This window comes from Babylonia areolata, chromosome 8 (genome assembly GCF_041734735.1).
Source record: "Babylonia areolata isolate BAREFJ2019XMU chromosome 8, ASM4173473v1, whole genome shotgun sequence".
Classification (NCBI taxonomy): domain Eukaryota; kingdom Metazoa; phylum Mollusca; class Gastropoda; order Neogastropoda; family Buccinidae; genus Babylonia; species Babylonia areolata.
In genome coordinates, this window is record NC_134883.1 from 17,018,586 (window position 1) to 17,040,194 (window position 21,609).

The following is a 21,609-nucleotide window of genomic DNA, read 5'->3' on the forward strand; positions in this document are numbered from 1 at the left end:
CGAGATGTCCCACGTGATCAATTTTACAGCAGACGCGACGTGGAGAACGAATGGTTTCGCCTTGGTGACTACGTCGGCACCACAATTTTCGTAGAGTGCCTGCCACCAAACAGTGAAAATGGGACGTAAGTATTTAGCCGTAAATCCAGCAGAACATTGATGGATTTTCTTATTCATGTTGGCAACCTTACTACTGGCTTTGCGAGTCGAATTCAAAATTAATTAAGATAGAAAGTGAGGAAGTGAACGCCTACGTGGGCATTCCACATAGGCAGTTTGATGAAACGAAACAAAACTTAACAGCTGTTATCTCTGTATTGTTATTTTCCCATATTTAGGATATGACAAGTGTTCAGCGGATACTCAAATACTCTTGCTTAGAACTCGAGTTGGCAAATCTCCTCACTGAGTGACTCAGTCATTGCTACATTTTAAACTGATCAGACCAATATGTGAAGCATGTGACTGAAAAGAGAAAACCTTTTAAAACAGACTAGTTTTATTTGCAGGTAAAACTATAGTTTTCAACACATTTTTACATTCAAAGATTTATTCCCAATAAAAGACTTTATAGAGCTTTTCAACAGAAAAATTAAAAATTCTGAGGATTGAAAACAACACTTCAATTTAAACTATAGATAGTGCTTCTACTCAGAATCAGATCCTCCTCCACCCACCCACCTTCCAATAAGTAACAGAATAATCAACAATTGATTGTGGTCATGGAAGAAAGGAAGACAACAACAACACATTCCAAAAATCATGTGGATAATAATCAATCAGTAATTGATGTAAAAAAAAAAAATTAATGGTTTTTGATGATTAAACTAATGCACAATGAAATTAAGATTGAAATGTGCATTATAAAGACCCTGTCAAAGGGAAAGATAGAACACATTATTTTACTCAATATAGACTTGTACAAATTATGAGGCTTGTTGCTGCTGCTGCTACTACTATTTTGGTACACTCACCACTGTTTAGTCACTTACTGAATTAGGGATTCCAATAATCCAGCTTGACTTTTCTGTCAAGTTGTAATGAAATAAGATGATAGATATAGTGACAGACTACATCAGTACATGCAAGAAATTTTGGAGTGTGTGTCAGTATTCATGTGTGTATTCACACTTGGGTATGTTTATCACCTCATGTGTATGTTTTGTACATTTGCTTAACTACAAAATGGATGTCACTCTACAAAGTATGTTTAGAATGATACTATGTAAATGATGTGTGTTCTATGTGAAGATCTAGATCTTAAAAGAATGTGTGCAGTTTCAAATTATGTCCACTATTGCCAGTAATATAGTTCTGATGCCATTATCATTATGAATCCACTGAGTGTATATGTAATTCATTTATTTATAAAATAATTCATTTATGTGATAACTGATACACTGACATTGTGATGATGATTATTTTAGTCATAGTCTCAAACTGATAGTTACTATTCTTTTTTATAATTGTGATATTTGCAATTTTCAGTGAAGTTCCTGGAGTTCGTGAAGCCATTCTGTGCAGTGCTGCCAGAAATTGCCAAGCCTGACAGAAAGGTAAGAATAGCCTCTGTGTTTATGTGAGAGAGAGAGAGAGAGTGTTAATCTGTTATTCCATGATTTCCTGTATTTAATTGGCATTTTAGCACTCTTTTAAGTGGACTTCCTATACCTTGGTTTATCATCTTAACTAAATGACTAGCATCCAGACCAACACTCAAGATCTTGTGATGGGGGAGAAAATTCTGGTTAGTGTGGGATTTGATCCAGTGCGCTCAGATTCTGTCAGTTCCAAGGTGGATGCCACTATGCCACCACTCCTGTGGTCGAATAGATGGTGCAAGTTGGAAAAAAAAAAAAAAAAGTCTGTCATGCAACACAACCGGGTACACATATGTGACTGTCATGAATGTGATTAGTTACATTGATTGTAATCTTTGCTGACCGACAAGCTGACCGCCCTGTTCCAGTCTATTGTCCACATTTACAAACGTAAGGGAGACAAAACATCCTGCGATAACCGCTGTGGAATCTCTCTCCTCTGCATTGCCGGCAAGATCTTCACCGGCATCATACTGAACAGACTGAGTGACCATGTCTCCAACACAGTCATCCCGGAAGCACAGTGCGGCTTCTGCTCAGGCAAGGGAACATGTGACATGGTGTTTGCCGTATGCCAGACGCAAGAGAAGTGCCATGAGCAGAACAAGGAGCTCCACATGGTCTTTGTAGACCTGACTAAGGCCTTCAACATGGTGAACCACCATGGTCTGTGGAAGATCCTCCTAAAGTTTGGCTGCCCAGAGAGCCTAATCCAGCTGATTGCGTCTTTCCACAATGGCATGCAGGCGAGAGTACAGGAAAATACTGACATGTCGGATCTGTTCCCTGTGGTAAATGGAGTGAAGCAGGGCTGCGTCCTGGCACCCACACTGTTCTCCATTCCCTTCTCTGCCATGCTGATTGACGCCTTCCAAGACTGTGACCGGGCCATCTACATTCGGTTTCGCACAGATGGCAAACTTTTCAACTTGCGGCGACTCCACACCAGGTCCAGGGTGTTTGAGGCACTGATGAGAGAGTTCCTCTTTGCTGATGACTGCGCGCTTGCTGCACACACCCATGAGGACATGCAGTTCATTATGGACAGGTTCTCATCCTCTTGCAGGCGCTTTGGACTCACCATCAGCCTCAGCAAGACCAAGTCCGTGTACCAACCAGCTAGCTCACAGAACGCCAGTGCCTCCCCCCCACCTACAATCAAGATCAATGACACAGAGATCAAGTCAGTCGACAAGTTTTGATACCTGGGCAGCACCCTATGTAGCACCGGAGCCCTTGATGCAGAAGTGACGCTGCGTATCGCCAAAGCCAGCTCCGCCTTTGGCAGACTCAACAACAGGCTGTGGAACAACAAAGGCATCAGGCTCAGCACCAAGATGAAAACCTACAGAGCTTGTTGTACTGCTGTGAAACATGGACGACATATCGCCGTCACATTCAACAACTTGAGCAGTTTCAGCAGAGATGGATCCTCGGCATAAAGTGGCAAGACAGGGTCTCCAACCTCCAGGTCCTAGAGAGGAGCGGCCTGCCCAGCATTGAAAGCCTGCTGATCCAGTGCCAGCTACGCTGGACAGTACACATTGTCCACATGACAGACAGCAGGATCCCGAAGATGCTTTTGTATGGCCAGCTGAAGGAAGTTCTTCAAGGACACCTTGAAGACAAACCTCAAAGCCTGTGACACAGACATCACTTCTTGGGAAACTGATGCCCTTGACCGCTCTCACTGGAGGATGCTGTGCTCTAGTGGCATAAAGACTTTTGAAAACAAGAGAACGCTGGCCATTAAGGAGAAGCGTGAGCAAAGGAAGCAGGGCTCAACTTCTGGAGACGTTTTCCCTTGCAACACCTGTGGGAAGTGCTGCTTATCCAGAATCGGCCTCTTCTCCCATATGAGGACACACACTGACAGATAAGCCTGCCTGCCTACTCATCCGTTGGACCGACGGGAGACTCCATCAGACTCCATCAATCTTTGACATGACGGGCCTCATAAAACAGGCTTTCACTCTATTGAGGTGTGATGATCAGCAGGTAAGGCCATCAGTGTGCATGTGGCATTGTCATTGTTTCAGGTCCAGTTCAGAGAAAAGGTAATTGTATGGTTTTGTGATTGTTTCAGATCTAGTTAAGAGAAAAAGTGTGGTTTTGTTTCAGATCCAGATCAGAAATAAGGTGTGGTATTTTGTTTGTTTAGGGTTCAGTTCAGAGCAAGGGTGTGATATTGTGTTTGTTTCAGGTTCAGTTCAGAGAAAAGGTATTATGTTTGTTTCAAATCCAGTTCAGATGGAAGGTGTGGCATTGTGTTTGTTTCAGATCTAGTTAGAGAAAAAGTGTGGTTTTGTTTCAGATCCAGTTCAGAGAAAAGGTGTGGTATTGTGTTTGTTTCAAGTCCAGTTCAGACAAAAGGTGTGGTATTGTGTTTGTTTCAGGCCCAGTTCAGAGAAAAAGTGTGGTATTGTGTTTGTTTCAGGTCCAGTTCAGACAAAAGGTGTGGTATTGTGTTTGTTTCAGGTCCAGTTCAGAGAAAAGGTGCAATTTTGTTTCATATCCCATTTAGAGAAAGGGTGTGGTTTTGTGTTTCAGATCCAGTTCAGAGAAAAGGTGCTATGGACAGCCATCACCCTCTTCATCTTCCTGATATGTTGTCAGGTCAGTTTGTACACAAGTCACTACACAGTACACACCTGTGATCAAGTCAGTATGTACACACATCAGTTTACACCTGTTCTCAGGTCACTTTGTACATACAACACTTTTCACATATTGTCAGGTTAGTTTGTATACATTACTACACAGTACACAACTGTTGTCAGGTGAGTATGTACAAACTTCATGACACAGTACCCATGTTGTCAGGTCATTACGTACACACATCAATACACAGTAGGGAGTACACACCTGTTGTCAGGACAGTATTTACACATCACTACACAGTACACACCTGTTGTCAGGACAGTATCTACACGCATCACTACACACTATACACTTGTCAGGTCAGTGTGTATGCACATCACCACCCAGTAGGGAGTACACACCTGTTATCAGGTCAGTATGTACACACATCACTACAGTGTTCACACCTGTTTTCAGATCAGAGTGTACACACTTCACTACACAGTTGTCAGGTCAGTATATGAACATTCAGAATTATTATCATGGGAAAACAGACTTGTGAGCAGTCAGTATTGACATAGGGAAAACAGACACATAAGCAGTCAGTGTTCACATAGGGGAAACAGACTTATGAGCAGTCAGTATTCACATGGGGAAAACGTGAATGAACTGTCAGTGTTCACATAGGTAAACAGACACGTGAGTAGCCTGTATTTACACGGAAAAACAGACGTGTGGGCAGTCAGCATTTGCATGAAAAAGGACGTGTAGGCAGTCAGTATTCACATGAAAAAAAAATTGTGTGTGCAGTCAGTATTCACATGGAAAGAAAGATATGTGAGCAGTCAGTTGATGTGTGGGCAGTCCGTATTTACATGAAAAAGGACATGTGGGCAGTCAGTATTCACATGAAAAAAAAGATGTGTGTGCAGTCAGTATTCACATGGAAAAAAAGATGTGTGAGTAGTCAGTTGATGTGTGGGCAGTCCGTATTTACATGAAAAAGGACATGTGGGCAGTCAGTATTCACATGAAAAAAAAAAGATGTGTGTGCAGTCAGTATTCACATGGAAAAAAAGATGCGTGAGCAGTCAGTATTCCATTGTTCACATGGACAAACATATGTGAGCAGTCAGTATTCACATTGGAAAACAGAATGTAGATGGATGCTTTGAATTTTGCTAAGTTTAACTGTCAGATTGAAAGGTCTGGGCATGGAAGTCTGTTTTGACCTGTCTGTCAAGACTCAGTATTTTTAGTGTGTGTGTATTACAGATTCCTTTGTTTGGCATTGTGTCTTCCGACTCGGCGGATCCCTTCTACTGGATCCGTGTCATCCTGGCCTCCAACAGGGGTGAGTGCACCTGTCAGCACTGCAGTCATGTTGATACCAAAATGTACATACATTACAAGCTATAGTGCCTCTTCTAATGGAGCTAAAATGAGATATAGTTTATCTGCATGCTAAACCCCTGTGTGAAAGAGATGCCTGCCTGTGGTGCCCATGACTGAAGTCCTGGCACTGCAGTCAGTGTCAACCGCCAGGTGAACACTGCCACTGACCCGAAAAAGTGTGTGGTATAGTGACTTGACTGTAGCGCTGTATGGTGTCTCACTGTCAGACACACAGCACTGACAGTGTATGGTATGGTGACCTGACTGTACAGTGTCACACTGTCAGACAGACATAACTGACACAGTGTGTGATGTGGTGACTTGACAGCACTGTACGGTGTCACACTGTCAGATGCACAGAACTGACAAAGTGTACGGTATGGTGACTTGACTGTAGCACTGTACAGTTTCAAACTGTCACACACAGTGTCAGACACACAGAACTGACACAGTGTATGGTATGGTGACTTGTCAGCACTGTACATTGTCACACACACTGTCAGACACACAAACAAATAAAACAAACAAATAAAGTCAAACATATGATCTCATCAGCAAAGACGAACTTCTTTTCTTAAGTTCTCGATGCCACATCCACCAAATCTCTTTACTCTGTCATGTCAAATCTTCTTGGAACTGCAAAAAAGACTCCTCTTCCTTCTGCTTACACTTTATCTGAACTCTCCAATGTCTTCTCCTCTTTCTTTTTCGACAAAGTCCAAAATATTCGTACTGTCTTAGACCAAATGTCTTTCCAACCTGTTCATCCTGATCCTCAATTCAGCGGCACTCCTCTCCATTCCTTTAATCCATTGACTGAAACAGAAGTTCATGAAATCCTGAAAGAAATGACAATAAAATCCTGTGAGCTTGGTCCTATACCAGCCTCGGTCTTTTCCAAGTGTGTCTCACATCTTCTCCCCACAATCACCAATATTGTCAACTCATCCCTTCTCACTGGAATGTTTCCATCCACTTTCAAAACTGCAATCGTCCGGCCTCTTCTGGAGAAACCCAACCTTGACGCAAACATTTTGAAAAACTATCGACCAGTTTCTAATCTTCCATTCTTGTCTAAACTCCTTGAAAAAGCTGTCCTCAAGCAGCTCAGCAACCACCTTTGTTTCAGCAATCTCATCCACCCATTTCAGTCTGCCTATCGCACTGACCACAGCACCGAAACCACTCTCCTCCACATTCTGAACAATCTACTGATAGCGTCCGACTCGGGAAAAATTTCCCTTCTCACTCTTCTCGACTTGTCAGCGCCTTTGACACGATAGACCATTCAATCCTTCTTTCCCATCTTCATTTTACATTTGATATCAACAGCACTGTTCTAAACTGATTCAAATCTTACCTCACTGATTGATTCCAGTCTGTCATTGTTGATCATTTCCAATGTGAACCTGTTAAAATCAAACATGGAGTCCCACAGGGATCTGTTTTAGGCCCAGTGCTCTTCACACTGTACACTGCTCCTCTCGCTGAAATTATCAACCGCCATAATATCAGTCATCATTCTTATGCTGATGACACTCAACTCCAGAAGAGTGATACCCCTGAAAAATTGTTGTCGCTCTTGCAAGAAACATCCAACTGCTTCCTGGACATTCAAAACTGGATGACTCGAAATAAGTTACAACTGAACACGGACAAAACTGAAGCAATGATCATAGGAACTAAACAAAAACAGTCTTCCATCACAATTGACACAATCAAACTTGGCAGTACATCCATCCCTCTTTCCACGTCGGTCAGGAGCCTCTGTGTTGTCCTTGGCAATACACTGTCCATGCAAAAATTTATCAGTCAGACATGTCAGTCCTGCTACTGTCAACTGCGGCACATCAGTGCCGTCCGGAAATATCTGTCCACTGACGCAACATCTAGACTTGTCGTTTCTCTCATTCTCTCTCGCCTGGACTACTGTAACTCTCTATTGTCTGGTTTGCCTGCTTCATCCATTCAGTCCCTTCAGCGCATACAAAACTCTGCTGCCCGACTCGTCCTCAGAAAGAAAAGATCTGAGCACATCACTCCTCTTTTGCAACATCTCCACTGGCTCCCTGTCTCACACCAAATAAAGTACAAGATCAGCACTCTGTTATAGATGTATTCACAAAACTGCCCCTTCCTATCTCTGTGGCTGCCTTCACCTCTACACTCCATCTCGCTCACTACGATCAGCTTCGGATCCACTCTGTTTACGCATACCCAGATTCAAACACTCGACTGTTGGCTGCCGTTCTTTCTCTGTCTCTGGACCTTGTGATCGGAATGAACTTCCTCTTTCGCTTTGTCAAGTCTCCACACTCAGCTCTTTCAAGTCTGGCCTTAAAACCCACCTCTTCCCAAAATAGCTTCCATTGCCTGCCTTCCTTATCTTAGTTTCTACAGTTTTAGTGTTATGCATGCGTGTGAATGACTGGTAGGAAAGCGCTTTGATTTGTCTCTGCACAAGATTCAGCGCTATATAAATACCATTATTATTATTATTATAGAACTGACACAGTGTATGGTATGGTGACTTGACAGCACTGTACATTGTTACACTGTCACACACACTGTCAGACACGGAACTGACACAGTGTATGGTATGGTGACTTGACAGCACTGTACATTGTCACACAGTCAGACACACAGAACCGACACAGTGTGTGATATGATGACTAACAGCACTGTTTAGTGTCACTGCCAGACACACAGAACTGACACAGTGTGTGGTTTGGTGACTTGACATCACTGTACAGTGTTACTCTTGTCAGATACACAGAACTGACAGTGTATGCTGTGGTGACGTGACAGCGCTTTACAGTGTCACACTGTCAGACACACTGACCAGATACATTATGTGACTGACAGCACTATAGTGTCACTGGCATACAGTGTGACACAGTCAGACACTCTGACACAGACACAGTCTGTTGTATGGTGATTGAGGCATTGTGTGGCATGGTCACTCTGGCAGAGGCTCTCAGAGTAGTCTGGTTGTTTTCACTGGAACCTCCTTACTCCAAATCTTGAACAAGATGTTCTAGTTTATCAAGAAGTGTTTCACAGGAGTGTTTTTTCCTTGGTGTTATTTCCCTCTTTGTATCATGAGCATTGACTGACATAAGAAAAATCAAGACAGGGTGTCAAATTTAATCAAGGTAAAATAACAGAAATAACAGAACTTCAGTTTAATGGGTGAATTTAATGTGTAATTTAATTTCAAGTTAGAAAAAACACACCCTAATTTCATGGTGAAGTGCTGGCCTCATGGTAACACATCCACCTATGAAGTGAGAAAATCTTGGCACAGGATCAAATCCTATGCTCACCAGAATTTTCTTCCCCTCCGCTAGACCTTTAGTGGTGGTCTGTATGCTAGTGATTCAGGTGAGACAGTAAACCAAGATCTGGCAAAGTGCACATAAAAAAACACAACAACAAAAGGGTTGTCCCAGGCAAAATTCTGTAGAAAAATCCACTTTGGACTTTGATAGGAAAACAAATTCACTTGCAGACAGACAAACAGGAACACTGATGGAGTTGGTGTATCCCCCATTGTGATGTGTTTGTGTCAGGAACAGTGGAGGAGTTGGGTATATCCCCCATCATGATGTGTTTGTGTGTGTCGGGAACACTGACGGAGTTGGGTATATCCCCCATCATGATGTGTGTGTATGTCAGGAACACTGATGGAGTTTGGTATATCCTCCATCATGATGTCTGTGTCTCTGTGTCAGGAACACTGATGTTGTTGGGTATATCCCTCATCATGACATCTGTCTGTGTGTGTGTCAGGAACACTGATGGAGTTGAATATATCCCCCATCTTGATGTTTGTGTCTCTGTGTGTGTCAGGAACACTGATGGAGTTGGGTATATCCCCCATCGTGACGTCCTCGCTGATCATGCAGCTGCTGGCCGGAGCCAAGATCATCGAAGTGGGGGACACACCCAAGGACCGGGCACTCTTCAACGGTGCACAGAAATGTGAGTGGTAGTGTGTGCATTGTTAGTGGGGCCAGGTGTGTGAGTGGTGGTGTGCATTGTTAATTGGCCCAGAAATGTGAGTGGTGGTGTGAGTAATGGTGTAATGTCAGTGGTGGTGTGTGCATTGTTAACAGGGCCAGAAGTATGAGAGCTGGTATGTGCATTGATAGCAGAGCTCAGAAATTTGAGTTGTGGTGTGCAGTTTTAATGGGCCCAGAAATGTGAGTGGTGGTGTGTGCAGTGTTTAGCATGGTGATGATGATGGCGATGTGGAGCGTGGTGATGATGATGTACAGTGTTTGGCATTGTGATTCTGATGATGTGCCGTGTTTGGCATAGTGATTATGATAATGTGCAGTGTTTGGCATGGTGATGATGACGGTGGTGATAATGTGCAGTGTTTGGCATGGTGATGATGATGGTGGTGATGATAATGTGCAGTATTTGGCATGGTGATGATAATAATGTGCAGTGTTTGGCATGGTGATGATGATGGTGATGATGATAATGTGCAGTGTTTGGCATGATGATGATGTGCAGTGTTTGGCATGTTGATGATGAGGATGGCGGTGATGATGAGGATGGCAATGATATGCAGTGTTTGGCAATGGTGATGATGATGATGGCGATAATGTGCAGTGTTTGGAATGGTGATGATGTGCAGTGTTTGGCATGGTGATGATGATGGTAATGATGCGCAGTGTTTGGCATGGTGATACGATGATGATGATGGTGATAATGATGTGCAGTATTTGGCATGGTGGTGATGATGATGATGATGATGATAATGTGCAGTGTTTGGCATGGTGATGACGGTGGGCCAGGCCATAGTGTACGTGATGACAGGCATGTACGGTGACCCAGCTGATATTGGGCCTGGCGTCTGTCTGCTGATCGTCATTCAGGTACCTCAGACTTCTTGGGAAACAGGAGTTATAAAGCAAGGGGATGGGGGAGGAGGGGGCCAGGGGGGTGTGGGGGAGGGCTAGTGGAGAGAAGGGTTAGAGGGGATGGGAGGGAGGGGGTTTACAAAATTGGGGTGTTGAAGGTGATTTACCAGTTGACTGTCTGCTGTTCAGGTGCCTCTGACAGTTTAGGTAAGGGAGTAATAAGGGCACAGGGGTGGTGTTGGGGTGTGGGGGGTGAAGATTTACCAGTTGACTGGCTGCTGATTGTCATTCAGGTACCACAGACGTCTTCAGGAAAGGGTTTTTTTATGCCACAAAATATATTCCAGTGCTTGATCAGGGATCTCTGTGACAGTCACACAGAAGATGGTGTGGTGTGTTACAGTGGTTTGTGGTGGGCATTGTCCTGTGTTACAGTTGTTTGTGGCGGGCATTGTCCTGTGTTACAGTGGTTTGTGGCAGGCATTGTGGTATGTTACAGTGGTTTGTGGTGGGCATTGTCCTGTGTTACAGTTGTTTGTGGCGGAGGAGGAAGATGGCAGAATAGTTAAGATGCCGACCTGCCAACACAGTGTCTGTGAGAGTCCGTTTTTGATTACTGCTCCTGTCCTTTCTCCCAAGTTTCACTGGAAAATCAAACTGAGTGTCTAGTCATTCAGATGAGATGATAAATTTAGGTCCCATGTGCAGCATATACTTGGCGCACTGACAAAGAACCCATGGCAACACAAGAGTTACACCCTTAAGCAAAATTTTATTGAAGAAATCCACTCTGATAGAAACACAAATATATATATGCATACACTTAATGCCTGACCAGCGCATTGGGTTATACTGCTGTCAGGCATCTGCCTAGCAGATGTGGTGAAATGTATATGGATTTTTCTGAATGCAGTGGTGTGTTAAAGTTGTTTGTGGTGTGCATTGTGGTGAGTTACGTTTGTGGCGGGTATTGTGGTGTATTACAGCTTTTTGTAGCAGGCATTGTGTGCGTACAGCTACTTTAATGGGCATTGTGATGTGTTACAATTGTTTGTGGCAGACATTTTTCAATCAGTATTTTAAACTTGATCCCTTTCCCCCCCTGAAGTCTTCGTACATGCATGTGCATAGATGTGTTTGTGTGGAGGGGTGGGCCGCTGGGTGAGAGGTGGGAAAGGTGTATAGAGTTGTTAGGGATGTTATACTGTTTTTAAAATAGCGTTTCTTAGTGAGTGTTTCATAACATTTAAAAAAAATTATACTCCTGTCTTATTTGTACCAGACATATTGTTCATGCTCTTAGAGCTGTAGAGTAAGCGCTATAATACATATGATTTATTATTGTTATTGTTACTGTTGTGGTGTTACAGCTGTTTGTGGCGGGCATAGTGGTACTGTTGCTGGATGAGCTGCTACAGAAGGGCTACGGTCTGGGCTCCGGCATTTCTCTGTTCATTGCCACCAACATCTGTGAGACCATCGTCTGGAAGGCCTTCTCCCCAGCCACCGTCAACACTGGCAGAGGTAGGGGCTGGTCTGTACTGACGTGTGACTGCAGTATGAGGGAGTTGTGATGTATGACTGTGTGGGCACAGTATGAGGGAGTTGTGACGTATCACTGTGCAGGCACTGTTTGAGTGAGTTGTGATGTGTAAGTTTTTCAAGGAGGCGCTGTGTGTTTGGGCGAATTCATCTACACTACACCACGTCTGCTAGACAAATGCTTGGCAGCAGCATAACCCAGCACGCCAGTCAAGCCTTGAGTGCATGCATGTTTATGTATATATTTGTATCTGTTAGAGTGGGTATTTTTTACATAATTTTGCATAATTTTACATGATTTTTATTTCCAGTATGCTAAGTGTGTGCTGCACATGGAACCTCAGTTCATCGTCTCATCCAAATGACTAGACGCCAAGTTGGATTTTTCAGTCAAACTTGGGAGAAGGGATGAGAGTGGGATTTGAACCCAGACCCTCATAGACACTGTACTTGCAGATAAGCATCTTAACCATTCTGCCACCTTGCTCCCCTGTGATGTATGACTGTGCAGGCACAGTGTTTGAGGGAGTTGTGGTGTGTCACTGTGCAGGCACAGAGTTTGAGGGAGTTGTGGTGTGTCACTGTGCAGGCACAGAGTTTGAGGGAGTTGTGATGTGTCACTGTGCTGGAACACAGTTTGAGGGAGTTGTGGTGTGTCACTGTGTAGGAACAGAGTTTGAGGGAGTTGTGATGTGTCACTGTGCGGGCACAGAGTTTGAAGTAGTTGTGATGTGTCATTGTGCAGGAACACAGTTTGAGGGAGTTGTGATGTGTCACTGTGCAGGAACACAGTTTGAGGGAGTTGTGGTGTGTCACTGTGTAGGAACAGAGTTTGAGGGAGTTGTGATGTGTCACTGTGCAGGCACAGAGTTTGAGGGAGTTGTGATGTGTCACTGTGCAGGCACAGAGTTTGAGGGAGTTGTGATGTGTCACTGTGCAGGCACAGAGTTTGAGGGAGTTGTGATGTGTCACTGTGCAGGCACAGAGTTTGAGGGAGTTGTGATGTGTCACTGTGCAGGCACAGAGTTTGAGGGAGTTGTGATGTGTCACTGTGCAGGCACAGAGTTTGAGGGAGTTGTGATGTGTCACTGTGCTGGAACACAGTTTGAGGGAGTTGTGATGTGTCACTGTGCAGGCACAGAGTTTGAGGGAGTTGTGATGTGTCACTGTGCGGGCACGTAGTTTGAGGGAGTTGTGGTGTGTCACTGTGCTGGAACACAGTTTGATGGAGTTGTGATGTGTCACTGTGCGGGCACAGAGTTTGAGGGAGTTGTGATGTGTCACTGTGTAGGAACACAGTTTGAGGGAGTTGTGATGTGTCACTGTGTAGGCACAGAGTTTGAGGGAGTTGTCATGTGTCACTGTGCAGGCACAGAGTTTGAGGGAGTTGTGATGTGTCACTGTGTAGGAACACAGTTTGAGGGAGTTGTGATGTTTGACTGCAGGCACAGAGTTTGAGAGAGTTGTGATGTGTCACTGTGCAGGAACACAGTTTGAGGGAGTTGTGATGTGTCACTGTGCTGGAACACAGTTTGAGGGAGTTGTGATGTGTCAGTGTGTAGGCACAGAGTTTGAGGGAGTTGTGGTGTGTCACTGTGTAGGCACAGAGTTTGAGGGAGTTGTTGTGTGTCAGTGTTCAGGCACGGAGTTTGAGGGAGTTGTGATGTCACTGTGCAGGCACAGAGTTTGAGGGAGCTCTGATTGCACTGTTCCACCTGCTGGCCACACGCCAGGACAAGGTGCGAGGTCTGAGGGAAGCTTTTTACCGCCAGAACCTGCCCAACCTCATGAACCTCCTGGCCACTGTCCTCGTCTTTGCCATCGTCATCTACTTCCAGGTAATGTCCCTGTCTGTCTGTGTGTCTATCTGTCTCTCTATTGACTGTCAACATATACATGCCTCTCTCCTCCCATGTCAGTCTGTCTCCACTGTCACTCTCATTATACCTGTCTGTAGTCAGCCTCCCCTTCTTTCTTTACCCTTCCCCTTTTCCATTCTTTCTTCTGCTCTCCACCACGCCCCGTTCCTTTTGTCCCTGTAGTATTTATTTATAGTGTAATTGTATTGTACATAAATATCTTTTCTTATGTTTGTACAAGAATATGTAATTTTGATGTTGCTGTTGTGATTTTGACTCTCACTTTTTTTTTCTCTCACCATTATGTTCTTACCCAGAGAGCCAGACGTTAGCAAGCACTTTGTGCTTACTCCTTTACCATTTAAAAATGAAATTCCGTTCGTTCGCTCATTCTGCCTGTCTGCCTGCCTGTGTACAGTGTTCTCCACCATCAGTTCCTGTTTATCTGCCTTTCTGTGTTTATTGAGGAAGAGATGGAAAGAGTGTGTGGTGCTGATAGACTCCTACATTGATGTAATATGGTGTAGACCTCCTGAATGAGTGAAGTGTTTTACAGTGTGTTATTGGTAAGGTTTTAGATTTATCTTATGGGACTTGTGTGATGTGTCTTGACTTGGGTGATTTATCTTGACTTAGGTGATGTCTTGTTGGACTTACGTGATGTCTTGTTGGACTTATGTGATGTTTTGACTTTGGTGATGTCTTGTTGGATTTGGATGATGTGTCTTGACTTGATGTGCCTTGTAGGACCTAGATTATGTTTGTCTTGTGTACTATGACCACCGGCATAATTTTAACTGTGACCAGCTTAATGTCTACTGTGACCATCAACATATTGTTTACTGTGACCAACGTAATGTCAGCTACAACCTCCAACATAATGTTTACGTTTACCGTGACCAACGTAATGTCAACTACAACCTTCAACATAATGTTTACTGTGACCAACGTAATGTCAACTACAACCTTCAACATAATGTTTACTGCGATCAATGTAATGTCAACGACGACCACCAACATAATTTGTACTGTGACCATCAACATAATGTGTACATTGACCATGAACATAATGTGTACAGTGACTATCAACATAATGTGTACTGTAACCACTAACACGTGTACTGTGACCACCAACATAATGCGTACTGTGACCACCAACATAATGTTTAATGTGACCACCACCAAGTGTACAGTGACCTGCAGTGTTTGTGAGGACAGGGCAGAGTGTTGTGTATGTTACACATCCCCAGACCATGTAGTGTGTGACTGCAGGGATTCCGTGTGGACCTGCCCATCAAGTCGGCCCGTTACCGTGGGCAGCAGACATCCTACCCCATCAAGTTGTTCTACACCTCCAACATCCCTATCATCCTGCAGAGTGCCCTGGTGTCCAACCTGTACATCATTTCACAGGTAACTACACACCTACTTGTACATCATTTCTCAGGTAAATACACACCTACCAGTATATCATTTTACAGGTAAATTAATACTCAGCTCTGTGAAGACTCTTTTGGGAGCCACACAGAGGGGCTGTTAATGAGATTCCTCCAGGTCTGTCGCTTTTGTGTCAAAGCCTGGGTCTCTGCAAATAATTTTCCTGTCCATTCTGCAATGTTGTCAGTCCATCATTGTTTGTCTTCTCTTCCATTTACCTCCCTTAACAGTTCCTTGGAGGATTGTTATAGGAAGGTTGTACAGTCTTGTTTACATGGCCTTACCAGGGAAGCTTTCGTTTCTTAACTGATGTTAGTAGGTCTTTATAAGGTCCGATGTGCTGCTTGATGCTTTGGTGAACTTGTTCATGATGTGATCAGTGTATCTGACGTTTATTATCTCGTGATAACACCTCATTTACCTGGCTTTACTTTGATTGGCTTGATTCATTAGGTTCAGCTGATTTCTTAGGTTCGCAGGATCAATGATCAGGTTGGATCAGTTTAATTGGTTGGATCAACCCACTGTATCAGGCTGGATCAGTTCTTTCCCTCCAGGTGGGCAGTGGAGATGGTGAATGTCAGAAGTGTTCAGTGCCACCGATAGGTGAGAAGCTGATTGCAGAAAGTTGTATGAAGCACAGCCAGTGCAAGGATTTCAGAAGAGGCGTGGAATGTTCACATGAAGGTGATTGGAGAAGGCAGTTAGAGGACAGGTATTGTGGCATTGTTCTGGACCTTCAGAGCTTGTTAATGGGTTTGTGGGGAACAGTGTGCTGTGTATTTGAAGAAAAAAAGACTAGGTTGTATATATTTATATATCTATATGTGTTGTTTGTGTGTGTGTTGGCAGATGTTGGCAACCAAGTTCAGTGGCAACTTCTTTGTGAACCTGATTGGTGTGTGGGCGGTAAGTCTGTATTCATGCTCAATAGATGGTGCTTGCATCTCTGTTATGCTTAATTTTCATAGCATAAAGACTATATTTGCAGTGCTTGTACATATGAATATTTGCAAATGCGTTTTTAATTTTTTCTAATTTTTTTTATTGGGAGAAGATTGTCAAATACATGAATGGTTATTTCATTTCAATTGCACCCATTGTAGCCAGCAAACTTACTTACACACTTCAAATAAAGAAATTTTTATAAAATCATTACAAATAACTAAATAAACTTATACATTTTCTAAAAGCTTTGGCATTGCATAGAATAAAAATTCAAAATAGCTCTCCATTACCTGTTACCTCAGATAAGTAGATCTCGACCAATGTGGAAAAAAATGTCTTTGCACATAAGTTTTTGAGCTTTATAATTCTGTCACACTGAAGCTGACTAAAATTAAAAACTTATTTCCAAAAATTTAGGGCATGTAGATCGTACGTCACATATGATTGCAGAAATAAGTGGTCTGCTCTCAAAATGTCTTATTTCAGTTGAAGGGAGGTCAGTCAAGAATACCGGCAAAGTTAGTTCCCTTTAACGGGAGACTGTTCTCAAGAGTCATGGAATATTATGGGTGCACGTTGTCCGGCAAGCTGACTTCGCTTCTGTAAATGCTGGAACACATGCACCAGGAAAACAATGATCAGTTGTGTTTGTACTTGTAAATTTAGTGGAGTTAGGTCAGTCTGTACACTTGGCAGAAAGCAATTTACATGACAAAACAGTTTACCACACAGAAATTGGTATGTAGCTGTTTTAGAAAGAATGGGTCACAGGAGGGTTTGAAGAAGGGATTGGGGAGTGGGGTGGGGGAACAGATGGAGGATGGTAGTGAGAAATAAAAGGAAGAGGTTGTGAGAGTTGAGAACAGGAATGGATGGTAGAGATTCAGTGAGGCAGAGAGAAATGCATACGTATATTGCAGACCTGTTTTCAGATGGGAGAGGACCCAGAAAATGTATTTGTGGTGCTTTCATTGCTGTCATTAGACATGTTTGTGTATCTGTACCTGCTGTTGGTCCATACCAGGACTGTAGTTCAGATGTGTTGAAATAAAGATATGTAAATACAGGGTAGGGTTGGGAGCATTTAAGGCAGTCTTGGGGAATGTGTGTGTGCAGGATGTGGGGGGTGGCGGTCCGGCCCGATCGTACCCCATTGGAGGGCTGTGTTACTACCTGTCTCCACCAGAGACGCTGAGTCACATCTTGGAGGATCCGATCCATGCTGTGCTGTACATCGTCTTCATGCTGGGCTCTTGTGCCTTCTTCTCCAAGACCTGGATTGATGTGTCTGGGTCCAGTGCCAAGGATGTGAGTGTTGCTGTGTTGTGTGTGTTGCCATGACAAATGTGTGTTGCCACACATTTGTTGTGATGACAAATATATAAGGTGTCATGACAATCATGTAGTGCCATAAAAAAAAAACAACGTGTGTTGCCATGACATACAGTATTGTGTGTTTGCCATACAAATGTGTGGTTCCATGTGTATCCCATGACAAACATGTGGTACCGTAGCAAATGTGTGTGGTGATGTGAAACATGTATTGCCATGAACATGTGGTGACTTGACAAACTGGTATGTTGCCATGAGAGACGTGTGGTGCCATGACAAATGCATAAGTTGCCATGACTAATGTTTTTGTGTTGCTGTGACAAATGATAGTCGCCATAACGTGAGTGCCATGACAGACATGTTATGACAAGACAACAAGCTTACGTGTTTGTGGTTGCAGTGCCATGATGAATAGCATAAGTGTGTTGCCATGACAAACAGCATACACATATTACCGTGACAAACAGCTTGTGCATTCTGGCATGATAAACAAGTGTGGTTGTATGACAAATGTGTGTGGCACCATGACTACAGGTTTGAGAGTTGCACCATGACAAGTAGCGTCTGTGTGTGTGTGACAATGTGAATGTTGCCAGAAGTGACAGGATCAGTGGTGTTGCCAGGAATAGCAGCATGTGTGTGTTGCCACAAGTCACAAGGATATGTGCCAATGACAGTGTTACTGTTGCCAGGAGTGACAGACAGGATGTGCATGTTGCCAGAAGTCAGGAGATGTGTTTGTATGTTGCCAGAAGTGACAGTGTGTGTGTATGTTTTGCCAGAAGTGACAGGATGTGTGTGTGTGTGTTGTCAGAAGTGAAGTGTGTTGTATGTGTATGTCGCCTGAAGTGACAGGGTGTGTGTATCTGTTGCACAAAGTGACAGGGTGTGTGTGTTGCATGAAGTGACACAGTGTTGCCAGAAGTGACAGGGTGTGTGTGTTGCATGAAGCGACACAGTGTTGCCAGAAGTGACAGGGTGTGGGTGTTGCATGAAGCGACAGGGTGTTGCCAGAAGTAACAGGGTGTGTGCGTTGCCAGAAGTGAAAGGGTATGTTGCCAGAAGTAACAGGGTGTGTGTGTGTTGCCAGAAGTGACAAGATGTGTGTGTTTGTGTTGTCAGAAGTGACTGGATGTGTGTGTGTGTTGCCAGAAGTGACGAGGTGTGTGTTGCCAGATGTGATGTGTGTGTTTCTTGGAATTGTGTCCCATATGAGATGCCTCGTGTGGTGTGGTGGTCCTGATATGGTGCTATGATGTGGTGTGATGTGATATGATGTGGTGATGTGATGTGGTCAGGTGGCCAAACAGCTGAAGGAGCAGCAGATGGTGATGCGTGGTCACCGAGAGAAGTCAATGATCAAGGAGCTGAACCGTTACATCCCCACGGCGGCGGCATTTGGCGGCCTCTGCATCGGCGCTCTCTCCGTTCTGGCCGACTTCCTTGGTACGCCTCTTCCTTTCCTCTGTCTGCTGGTCCTGTTTCCTCTGTTGGTCCTGTTTCCCTGTCTGCTGATGGTGTTTCCTGTCTGCTGGCCCTGATTCCTCTGTTGGTCATGCTTCCTGTCTGTTGGTACTGTTTCCTCTCTGCTGGCCGTGATTCCTCTGTTGGTCATGTTTCCTCTGTTAGTCCTGTTTCCTGTCTGCTGATGGACATTTGATAGTGACATGATGTGGTGTGGACACTTAATTGTGTCCAGGTGATGTGATGATGTATGGACATTTGATGGTGATGTGATGTGATGTATGGACGTTTGATGGTGACGTGTGGTGTGGACACTTGTGTCCAGGTGATGTGATGTGGCATGGACATTTGAAGATGTGATGTGGTATGGACACGTGGTGATTTTATTGTGGTATGGATATGAAGACATGATGTGGTATGGAGATGACAGTGCTGAGGTGATATATTTTTGTATTTATATGTGTGTATCTAAAACATATGTGTGTGTGTGTGTGTGTGTGTGCAGGAGCAATTGGCAGTGGAACAGGCATCTTGCTTGCGGTGACCATTATCTACCAGTACTTCGAATACTTTGTGAAAGAGCAGAGTGAAATGGGTGGCATGAGCACCCTCCTCTTCTAACTGCCTTCTCCACCACCCTCATCACTCCCCTATTTGGGGCTGGCACCTCCATCATGTGTACCCCTCTCACCCCCAAACCAGTGGTTAGTCAGCCACCCTTAATCCTTGTGATGGTGTGTCTGTCACAGAGCTGAACAGTGTGACGTCAGTTCACTGTGTCTGTGCCTGTTGCCCGGCTGTTTTGCCTGTCTGGCTATGAGACTGGTCAGCAGCATTGTGTGACCATGGGATTGCACTGTGTGGTGTCTGATTTCTGCATGTCGACATCACCACCTTCCTGCCAGTCTCAGTGTCTGACCCAGATTGTGATGATACCTGCCAAAGTGTCTGTACCAGGTGGTGACACCTGTTGGTGTGTCTGACCCAGATTGTGATGACACCTGTCGGTGTGTGTCTCACCCAGATGGTGACGATACCTGTCAATGTGTCTACAAGGTGGCGACACCTGTTGGGGTGTTTGACCAAGACGGCGGTGTTACCTGTTTGTGCGTCTGACCCAGGTGTGAATTGGTGTGTGTACCAAGTGATGATGACACCTGTTGGTGTGTCTGACCCAGGTGGTGATGACACCCAGGAGTGCATGCTAATAGCTGGAGGAAAATGGCAGGGTGTGTTAACAGGTGGGGTGGGGAAAATGGCAGTTTTCAGGTGGGGGAAAATGGCAGTGTGTGTATTTACAGGTGGGGTGGGGGGGAAAAGGCAGTTTGTGTGTTTACAGGTGGGGTGGAGGAAAATAGCAGTTTGTATCCAGGTAGGGTTGGGGTGGGGGTGGAGAACAAGGCAGCATGTTACCAGATGGAGGTGTGTGTGTGACATCACATGGTGAGAGAGGGAATGGAGGAATCAGGTCACCACTGCTCATGGACCAGAGTTCAGTGGCACTGAAGGGGGACAACTGCTGGGCGTTTGACAAGTTGTGGCAGTGACGTCCCCTACCTGTCTGGCCCATATCTGTGTGTGTGTACGCGGGTCTGAGAGAAAGGTTGGTAATGGTCGCATCATAGTGGTGGTGGTATTTTGCTGTGGAAGTGGAGAGACAGAGTAAGGGTGGATGGAATGAGGACAGAGGTGAGGGAGTGTGGTACATTGACATCAGCTGTGTGAACACCAGTACTGTCAGTGCAGAGTGATACTGACAGCAAAGGAAGGTCACTGACACCTGTGAACACAAGAACTGTGTGAATGCAGTTGACAGCAAAGTGAGGTCACCTGTGTGAACACTTATGTGGAGTGATTTGCAAAGGAGAGTCACTGACACCTGTGCTGAAGTGTGTTTGTGAGAGAGAAAGTGCAGGTCTAGATTTTTGTTTTACAATGTGTGTAAAAATGCGGAGTGTTAATCATTGTGGTGAATAAATGCTGGTGACTTGATACCTTGTTCTGACTCATCTCTCCATAGACTTATCTATTGTAAACCTGATGACTTTTGATCCAACACTGGATCCAGACATTTCCATCATTAACCAGCAGTGTTGGACAGGTGCATCATTCACCCCTTCTATGTCCAGATTGAGAAAGGTGCTCTTACAGTCAAGTGATTTTTTTTGGGTTGGGGGGGTGTCTATCTGTTGCACAACTTGCTCTTGGAGCCAGGTCAAGGGCGATAGAAGGGTTCTCCTCTCTTGTATTGTTTTTGTTACAAGATTTGTGCGCATTAAAAATTTCAGGCTCTTTGCCCCCAGGGAGAGTGCATTACCTCCCCCCCCCCCGCTCTCCACTACCCCCACACTCTGCTCTCCTATACAACCCCACTCTTCTATCCCATTCTCTCCCCACACTATGCTCTGTCCTCTTCCCCTTCTCCCTTCCTCTGACCTGACAAGCCCCTGTCCCTACCTACTTATTCTGGAGCTCTGGCCTTTCACCCTGCCACTTTCATATAAGTATCACACAGGGGTAAAACTGACTTGTTCCCACAGCATGACCTCCAGGCTACCTCTAGTGATGTGTTTGTAT

At 44.4% G+C, this 21,609-nt stretch overlaps 1 protein-coding gene across 1 annotated transcript; it reads left to right on the forward strand.

Moving 5' to 3' along the window:
* The first annotated feature begins 18 nt into the window (after positions 1-18).
* LOC143284585 (protein transport protein Sec61 subunit alpha) lies at positions 19-21,024 on the forward strand. The gene is made up of 13 exons (XM_076591404.1): positions 19-125; positions 1,489-1,556; positions 4,152-4,217; positions 5,457-5,535; positions 9,429-9,560; positions 10,356-10,465; positions 11,821-11,974; positions 13,670-13,830; positions 15,124-15,264; positions 16,141-16,197; positions 17,353-17,544; positions 18,867-19,014; positions 19,538-21,024. Exons 1-13 carry the CDS (start codon positions 119-121, stop codon positions 19,651-19,653), a joined length of 1,431 nt encoding a protein of 476 aa, XP_076447519.1. The 5' UTR covers positions 19-118; the 3' UTR covers positions 19,654-21,024.
* The last annotated feature ends 585 nt before the right edge of the window (positions 21,025-21,609 follow it).